Raw genomic sequence first — 9,591 nt, 5'->3', positions numbered from 1 at the left:
CAGCAGAGGGACTGTTATCCAATGCAGGATATCTTATCAAAGAGCAACGCAGGACTTTGGACATGTATGGCTAAAAGGCAATCCCAATAAAAGAGTACAACTCTGGTTTAAAAGAAAGTTATTCAATGGCTACATAAAATCGCTGTCCCTCTTAATGTCCTTTGACGATAAGTACGGCTGCATGAGGGAAATTTAAAAAATGTACATTTCTTTTAAACTTGACCTTTCGATTTAACATGCAGATTTTAATATTGCACCAAAATAGAATCAACCCACATCATTTGAAACTTTAAAAGGACATCTGCATTGCAGTCGGGGTATACTTAAAGCAAATGTGGTAGATTCCAGGTCCTGACTATCTGCTATCTTGCAACTTTTAGTCTCATCTTTGGTCCAACACACCTGAATCAAATTAGGTGTACACCTCCTCTGTATGCATTCAATTTCTTCAAAGTCCTCTTAATCATTTATTTACTTGATTCGAGTGTGTCGGACCAAGGATACGTCTAAAAGTTGCAGGAAATGGAACTGTTCACCCTTGACCTAAACCGATAGGCTAGGTAGGAGAATATTGCTCAGAGAATAAGCCAACAGGCCAAAGGTAATTAAGGAGGAGATTAGGGCTGCAACAAGCAATTATTTTGCAAATGGATTAATCTTTCAATCATTTTTCTTGATAAATCGATTAATAATCGGATTGCAAAACGTTGCTTAAAGAAGAATTTTATTAAATTAAAACGAATGAAACGAATGAAACTGGATAGAGCACATGAAACACAACAACAATTTTGTATCTTAAAAGCAAAATGTTTAGATTTTTCCCCCACAATTTTAGTATAATTGCTGCTCAAGATGTGTCGCTCTGTCAGCTAAAGGCACGTTTAAGAGTCTCTACACTCCAGATAACGATTAATCAATTACTAAACGATTATTTCAATAACCGATTAATCCGATTGATTGTTTCATCCCTAGAGGAGATACATAACTCATCTGCAAAATGAGGCTCTGGTCAGACTACATGCAAAACTATAAATTTACATCTCTATATAAATAATGTGAAAATAGAAAAATAGCTAAAGTAGATGAAACTAACTACAATGTAATCCTGGAAGAACCTATTGGAGGCTGCTAGAGACTGAAATTTATTATAAATATATAATAAATATGTTCTGGAATGATTGTCAATAAAGTTAATTATTTAATTTCACATCAATGAGAAAATTGACAACTAGTTTTGATTGCAACTCAGACTAAATGCATTAATCTCAAATAGCTCCAAATAACTTAAAGACAATCATAATAGTCAGGCATTATAAATAAAACTGCATAACTGAATAAAAGGACAGGTAATTTTGATCGTTATATAAAAATAGCTGCTGATTGGCTGCTTTAACTGTCAGTTCCTCTTGTAAACAGATGTATTGGTGTCTGAGCCCGGTAATATTGCTCACCAAAATAAAACCAACGTATATTTAAAACGTATAACTGTGTGATTTAAAGAAAAGTCTCATAACTTTATGACAGCTTGCCTATAACGCAATTTGTTTTTAACGTAAAACCTATATAAAAACAAGAGATAAAGTCTTGAAAGGGAATCCACTGCAGTACGTTTGTTGCTCAGATGTCTTATTTTGGAATTCTCAACCGGAAATATGTGCAAGAGGCGCTAGCTTGTAGGTTAGCCTGTCACTGTTTGTGATGTTTGGGGTCTAAATGAGGATGTGGCTGCAAAAATAGTCCGTGTGGAAGAGTTATTCAAAGCTGTTGGGAGCCAGCGGGACCTTCAGCGAGCTTAAAAACAGGTAATATACCCTGAAATAAATGTTAGCCTTGAACGAGGAAGTAAATATATGCTAAGGAGCTTTAGGCTATTGGCTGAAGTGAAAGCGAAAAAAAAAATGTTTTGGTCATTTAACGGGACACACTTTGATTCTGCTTCCGTTTGTTTCTTTTCTTAAGATTACAAAAACTAGTGTCCTTCTAAAAAACACACTTCCTTGTTGCCATTATTGACGCTTCCTGGTCATTTATACGCTGCCTTGTGAAAATATGACGTCACCTGCTGTGGATTTTTTGACAACACGAGCTCCAACTTTGAGCATATCATTTTTTTAACACGTACTAATATGATTGCCTTTAGGTCTGGATTTAGGCATCATTGTTAACTTTGTTTTTTGTAGCTTAAACCATCATCCTATTAACTCACATCTTCGGCCCACAGCATGATACCACCACCACCGGTGCTACTATAAGGATCTTGCTTAAGGCAACACAAACTTCTCAGATATACTGAGGTTAGATCAACATTTTAGTTACTTTCAATTGAAGCACAGGGTTTAATTTAATGGTTCAGAGTGGTAATAATGTTATATTCTGTCTATTATTCACATTTATGGAGGGAAATAGCTGAGCTGACAGATATATGTAGCCATAACTGCTACACACCTTCAATTTTGTAGCTTTATTTAGTCTTAGGCAGATTTATTTTGTTAATTTGTATACACACGTGTATAAAAAAACGACATTACGTTTAAAATGGCTCTAGACAATTTCATTTTTTGATGAAACTTGAAAGATGTATTGAACCAGGTTATGTATCTGGACATAAAAATGGAGCAAAATGGGGTCAAAGGTCAGCACAGCTGTGCAGAAAACCTTTAAACCACTGAAATACCTTCTCTATTCGCTTCTATTCTTAAAACAGGTTTATTTGATCTTTGGTTTCAAAAAACAAAACACAGCATCACAGAAACTCTACTCTAACAAACACTTAAGCTTTTTAATAATAATAATTAAAAAACTACACTTAAGTTTTACCTAAAAGGGTGAAACCTTTCTTAAAGCCCTGTAAAGTTTAGACGCTGATTTTGTTTTATCCAAACATTTTTTTTTTTTTTAGATCACAACTTAAATCCAAAACAGTTTAGCAGCAAAGTGATTTGATTTAGCAAAATGAAAGGGTGTGTTATGAAAGAGCACTTTTTGGCAGCTCTTCAGTTGATTCCTTTTACTGAATCAAATCACTGGGTTTCAAACAATTTAAGCTGTTTTTTTTCTCCTGCATTTTGTAGTAGCAGGAGTAAAAACAGCTTAGTTTAATGTCCTGATTTTCACCTTAAACATCCAACTCCTTCTGGGATTTCAGCGGATTCTGATTATTAGAAAGTTGTTTCGAATACTATAAGAGCTGGTTGTTGACCCACGTTTTATTCACACCTCTCATCTAGATTTGAGGTTTATTGGTTTCGTTTCAAAGGACAAAAGTAAGTTTTGAGGAAGTGAAACTATAATGCAGCTGTCTATATATATTCTTTTTTTAGCGCCTGGTTTGTTTCTTTGCTTTCAGGATGTTTCCCAGACTGCTGTTGGGTTTCTTGTGGGGCGTCGTTGGCGCTTCGGCGGCTGAGAACAACTCCCAGCCGCTGCTGCTGGTGTCATTTGACGGCTTTCGGGCCGACTACCTGCAGAGGTTTCCCATGCCTAACCTGAAGCTCCTGTACAGCCAGGGGGTCCTGGTGGAGCAGCTCACTAACGTCTTCATCACCAAGACGTTTCCTAACCACTACAGCCTGGTCAGCATGTTTCAGAAAAAAAAAAAGTATCCACACCCACAGCTTTTTTTTTTTTTAGGAACGATGACTAAAGCCCGGTGTTGTCTCCTCTCCAGGTGACGGGGCTGTACGCAGAGTCCCACAACATCCTGGCCAGCACCATGTACGACCCCATCAGCGGCAAGCACTTCAGCCTCCAGAACGACAGCGACCCCATGTGGTGGAGCTCGGCGCAGCCCCTGTGGCTCACCGCTCAGGAGTCCGGCTACGAGACGGCGGCCGCCATGTGGCCTGGCTCCGACGTTACCAACCGCACACCGACGCACTTCTTCCACTACGACCCCGATGTGACGTTCCAGCAGCGCTTAGGGAACGTGACAAACTGGATGTTAGGAGACGGGAAGGTAAAGATGGTCTCCTGAGGTGGAAGGGTTCATCTGCAGATGTCTGACATCCTTATTTCTCTTCCTGTTTCGCCAGAAGCCGGGAGCCATGTTTGCAGCTCTTTACTGGGAGGAGCCTGATCGGTCGGGTCACACTTTTGGTCCTGAAAACAAAACAGCAATGGCTAAAGCTCTAAAGGAGGTAGTGTTTCGCTTCTGCACATTTAATGGCTCATTAGAAGCTTAAGAAGTTGATAATTTGAATGAATTTGCAAAATTATTAATACAAATTCCAGTATGATAATCATTTGATAAAATGCAGCCATAATCGCAAAACGGCCCCACAGCATGATGCAGCCACCACCATATTTCTCTCAATGTTTCCAACAGTTTAATCTTGGTTGAAGTAATGGCTACTGACAGAATCTAGCCTTATTAAACAGCTTTATAAGTCTCCTTGCATTGTAAAGGGAGGTAGTTAAGTCGGATGGTTGAAACTTGGACACATTAATAGCTTCCGACAAGATAATGATAATTAAAAGTAATAAAATCTATTTTTGGAACACTTATGTTAGAATATCTGACCTTAGATGTAATTAAATGTGTGGGTTGTGCTTAATATCTGAGTCACTGCCAGAAAACCGATCGATTTGATCTGGACTCTCGCCAGTTCTGCCAGAAAAGACGTAAATATCCGCCCAGAAGCTCGTGTTTGCCAATCAGACAGATGTTAAAGTCTTGAGTGGAAATAATAAAGTTCTTTAATTAGAAATGATTATTCCTGTTTGCAGGGGTGGATTTAGGAAATTTTGGGCCCTAGGCAAAGACAAGCAGGGGGCCCACAAATTGAGAAGACAAAACATAAAACAGATCCATTATAGAGATACAGAATTTTTAATAGAATAGACATACATTATTTGTATGTACCTTTTCTTGTTGTTTTCCTCTCTATGTTTTATACTCAGCTGTCTCAAACGGAATGAAAGATTTTTTCCAAGCACTAAGCCCAGTCGATTGTTTCTTCCTGTGTTTCCAAAAAGGCAACTGCAAAAGTGAATAACAGATTCCTTCTTTTCACTGTAGACAAGCCATGATCTGCTTATCTGTTCTTCATTTTACATTTGGATGAAATAATAGCTGCATGAATCATGACAGCAGAAAAGATAGCAGAGAGCAGGAGGCGGGGTTACGAATCGACTTGCTCTGGAGAGCAGAGTTCGCTGCTTTTATATGTTGTCGCCAAAGTCTCAAGTAGCAGAAGAAAGTCGCTAGATTTGGCGCTAGGAGCTTTTTTAAAATAAAAGTGCTAGAGGGGTCTGAAAAGTTGCTTAATATAGCAACAAAGTGCTAAATTGGCAACAATGCTCTTTGCACCGTTTGTTTTTAAATGGTTTGCTGCTGTCTGTTTGGACCTTTCTGAACATGTGCAGCAAATGGACTGATCCAATATGGTGGACGCTGAGGGGGGGCTGAGATACACTTAATATTATAAGCTTTCTGATGGCATTTTTGCGAAAGGATTTTTATGAAAAGCATAATTAATGTCCACAAATAAGGAATAGTTGTATTAACTATACATAGAAGAGTTGTATGGGCCCCCCAGGAACTTGGGGAAACTGCCTAGTATTGCCTTATGGTAACCCCCCCCCCTGTCTGTTTGTAATCTAGGTTGACGACAATATCGGGCTGCTGATGGACGAGCTGAAGAGGACGGGCCTCTGGGGTCGCATCAACCTCATAGTGACCAGTGACCACGGCATGGCGCAGTGCTCCGCCGATCGCCTCATACGGCTGGACGACTGCCTCCACCCCGACAACTATACTCTGGTGGACCTGACGCCTGTCGCCGCGCTCCGCCCCAAAGAAGGTAATCAGGCTAAAGCCACGTAGTGTTGGTTCTGCCGCTCTTCCTCTTCTATAACCTGCCCTCTGCTTGATTTGCTTCAGATCCAGAGCGGGTCTTCAGCTTACTGAATGAGTGCCATCCTCACATGAAGGCGTACATGAAGAAATCCATCCCAGACGGTCTCCACTATCGGAACAACCCTCGCATCCAACCGATCCTACTGATCGCTGACGAAGGCTGGACCATTGTGAGGCGGGGAAACAAGCTGCCAAGGCGTAAGTGATAAAATTGTGCAAAAATGTGAATTAATTCAAATTTTCTCCAACTCTCTTACTGATTTGTACCACAAATTAGATTTAAAAATGAAAGCTGGTTAAGAACGGATAGAATTTGGCTTCTAGCTACATACATTTTTATAGAAGTCTAATGCTAATGCTAACGGCAGCCCTTATTTGCTCTCCATAGTAGGTGATCATGGGTATTACAACTCCCTGCCAAGCATGCATCCCTTCCTGGCAGCGACGGGCCCCGGCTTCCGCCAAGGTGTCCAGATGAAGAGCCTGCAGAGCGTAGATATTTACCCGCTCATGTGCCGCCTGCTGGCGGTGCCGGCACAGCCCAACAACGGCTCTTTGACCAGCGCTCGGTGTCTGCTAGCTGGCGAGAGCTGCTGGGAAACCTCCGTGGTTATCGGCCTGGTGGTGGGGGTCCTGCTGCTGCTCACTATTATCACTGGTGAGTCTTAACAATCTTGTGATTTATTTGTATTTTACGCATAGTGCATTGATTAATCAGAAAACTAACCAGACTTGTTTTTCTGCAGTTCTTTTCCGGTGCATGGGCTCCCGTCCAACCGCAGGCCCCAGGCCCTTCCAGAGGCTGGACTTTCTCTGTGACGATGACGAACCCTTGGTTCCATAAACCACCGAAAGCTCCGCTTCTGCTTTGCTTTCTTCTGTCATGTGGTTGTTTCCCAACACATACCCTCAGGTTTTGCTTCCACTTGCTACAGGTGGAGTAAAAGTAGCTGTTACCATGGATACTGTATGTTTGATTTTAAGTAATGCGACACGCTTCAGAGATTTTGATGCTGTTGTTTATGTGGCCGTTTTAAAACGTTTGTGATTGTGAGCATTTCCTTGTTTTTCATTGTTTTGGCCAGCAGAGGGAGCCAGTAGTTCACGATTAACCTTGTATTTTAGGCTGATTTGTCACACAGATTGGTTCAAAATACATGATTTTTTTAAATTTTTTATATTGTCATTCAAAGCGCAATTTAAAGGTAAACCTAGTATCGATGACTACTAATGGTTTTCTTAGGTGAAATCAAAATAAGGGAAGTTATTACCAAAGAAGATGGAGGTTTGGTTATCTTATGGGGACTATTTTGCAGGGATTAAAAACTGTGAACCGCTGCTGCTGAAAGTTCTGAAAACAGGTTGTTGATATTTTGTTTTTCAAATCAGACAAATCCACCAAAAATGACCAAAACATACAATAAAAATGAATCACTGTGCTTAAATTCATTACTTTAACGTCAAGATGTTTAAACAGCAAAGTGACGTTTTTTTACTCTTCTTCCAAAGTTAAATAAGTAGCATCCCTTAGAGGATAGATGATTTAGTGGGTTTTTAAAACCTAACATAAGACAAAGTAATGCAATCCTGGTTGTAAAAGTAAGTGTAATATTGAATATTCCACATTATTCATCCATATATGTAAATGTTAAAATGCTAGTTTATTTCATGGATCTTTATTGGATTACATGCAAGCAGAACTCAGGTTACTGAAACAGCAGAGAGAATACTTTTTGCGTTGTTCATTTTATAATATTTTTTGATTTATTTTTTTTACTTGTAATTGTCGACACCCCTGGTAGAGCTGAGGTTGGCTAAAAAAATGGGCCTTTATGCCAAGACATAATTACTTTATTCCTAGCGAAAACAGGAATTAACTGAAATGCTACGGTTTAATTTTTTAATGAATTTTTAAAGTGTATGAATAAGTATGAAAGACTAGAAATAAAGTTTATTTTTTCCATCTTTACCAGGGCTCTCAATAAATGTGATAGTTTCCCTTAATTCATATTTTAAAACTCAAAATTTTGATTTGTTTTCTATAAAAAAAAAATCACCTTATATGAATTTACGGCCATCATAGATATATTAAAATAGCATGACAAAGAGGCAGCTTTGCACATGTGTTACTGCTTATTGTAGCGGGAAGATATTTTGTTTTTCAACTAATGTGAGAAGAGATAATGATAATAAATCTGAGGTAATAGAATCTCTGTGTTTTGTTTTCTTCATATTTTATCATCAGTGGGGGGAAAAAAGTGCAACACACGTTTAGAAAAATTTATTTGTATTCCTTTGTATTTTTTTTTTCTCCATTGCAGTCACAACATTACAACGTAATAAAATGGCAAATATATAAAATCAAACTCAATACTGACAATAGATCTCTGTATCGTGTTCAAATTAGCTGTACATCTCTGTTTAAAATCATCTTTATGCATCTGCATTACTGTAAATCTTTGTCTCTTTACAGATAAATAGACTTATTTTCAGGAGGTATTGTAACAAAAATAACACATTTCCTAATGTTGGCCTCTTAGAGCCATCAAAAAATACTTTTCAACTCTTCCCAGAATGCCGTGACACTGGTGGACAGAACACACAGACTAAAACAAGAGACGCCACAGTGTGTCCTTTTCACCGTCTCATTTGTGGCTGCTCTGAAACATTTGTAAATTAGAGGCCAGACCACAGACGGTATTTTTTTTTTTTACACAGTCTATGGATGCGACTCTTCCAATCTACCAAAGAAAATGAAAGAAAACAAATTAAAATTAGCATTTTCCTGAATGGTGTTCTGATGTGCTGACGCAGGAGCAGTTTGATGACAATAGCCATCGTTTCTGGAACTAAATACAGAAAATGGCAGCCAGACAGCCTCTCTTTCATTTGTCTAACTGTTCAACTATTCTTCAGATTGAGTGGAATAAATAATCTCACCAAAAATCTACTTTCAGCCAGCTTTCCAGTAATTTTCTGCTTAAATGTCAAACTGTTTGCTTGCTTGAGTTCAAAATGTTGTGAAACAAATGTATTGATATAATTAATACATTAATCTTAAAATGTTTAAAATGCCTTAATCCAGGACAACCTAAAAATTTGATTTGATTTGCTTATATTCAGAAAAAAATCCAGCCAGGAATTTACATTATTTGAGTCATGCTAGCAATTCTGTGATAAAACCAACATTTCAAGCTAAATTATTATTATTTTTTTTGCAATTGTCAATTTGCCAGTTTACATTATATCCAAATATTTTCCTTTCCATAAATAACTATTCAAAAAATGAAAGTATTTTTCCCAAATAAATAATTTAACAGCTTGGTCAGAGACATGCTAATGGTTTTATGCTAAGCTAAAATTTCAATCTAATCTTTTTTGTTTTTCATATGTTAAATTGTTTATTATCTTGTATCTAGATATTTCCCTTTTTCATATGTAAGAATTCCAAAAAAATTGGGCATATTTATTAAATAAATGATTTGACAGCTGGGTCATAGACAAGCTAATGGTTTTAAGCTAAGCTAACATTTCAAATTCATTTTTTTTTTTCAAATATAATAGTTTTCATTAGCTTGAATCCAAATACTCTCCTTTCCAAATATGATTGTTTGACAACTTTAGTCCTATTTAATTAATAAATGATTTAAAAGATTGGTTAGAGACAACAATTTTTTTGTTAGCTGGTATCCAAATACCCTCCTTTCCAAATATGCTTATGTCAAAATTGTAGG

General features: G+C 37.8%; 1 protein-coding gene across 2 annotated transcripts; it reads left to right on the top strand.

Moving 5' to 3' along the window:
• Positions 1-3,322: 3,322 nt before the first annotated feature.
• On the top strand, positions 3,323-7,460 carry enpp4 (ectonucleotide pyrophosphatase/phosphodiesterase 4). Of its 2 annotated transcripts, none has more exons than XM_038294771.1 (7): positions 3,323-3,572; positions 3,668-3,955; positions 4,035-4,136; positions 5,603-5,801; positions 5,882-6,055; positions 6,246-6,515; positions 6,604-7,460. In XM_038294771.1, exons 1-7 carry the CDS (start codon positions 3,348-3,350, stop codon positions 6,699-6,701), a joined length of 1,356 nt encoding a protein of 451 aa, XP_038150699.1. In that variant the 5' UTR covers positions 3,323-3,347; the 3' UTR covers positions 6,702-7,460. The 2 variants fall into 2 exon arrangements, with proteins under 2 accessions (XP_038150699.1, XP_038150698.1); XM_038294770.1 differs by having other exon boundaries at positions 3,348-3,572; positions 4,032-4,136.
• Positions 7,461-9,591: the final 2,131 nt, after the last annotated feature.

This window comes from Cyprinodon tularosa, unplaced genomic scaffold, assembly GCF_016077235.1.
Source record: "Cyprinodon tularosa strain WSP-4 unplaced genomic scaffold, ASM1607723v1 ctg344, whole genome shotgun sequence".
Taxonomy (NCBI): Eukaryota; Metazoa; Chordata; class Actinopteri; order Cyprinodontiformes; family Cyprinodontidae; genus Cyprinodon; species Cyprinodon tularosa.
This window is presented reverse-complemented; position numbering and strand designations above follow the sequence as displayed.

Coding starts and splice junctions, on each gene's coding strand:
- enpp4 (XM_038294770.1), top strand. CDS start 3,348: ATGTTTCCCAGACTGCTGTTGGGTTTCTTGTGGGGCGTCGTTGGCGCT. Junction 5,802..5,881: donor CGCGCTCCGCCCCAAAGAAG/GTAATCAGGCTA, acceptor GATTTGCTTCAG/ATCCAGAGCGGGTCTTCAGC. Junction 6,516..6,603: donor GCTGCTCACTATTATCACTG/GTGAGTCTTAAC, acceptor GTTTTTCTGCAG/TTCTTTTCCGGTGCATGGGC.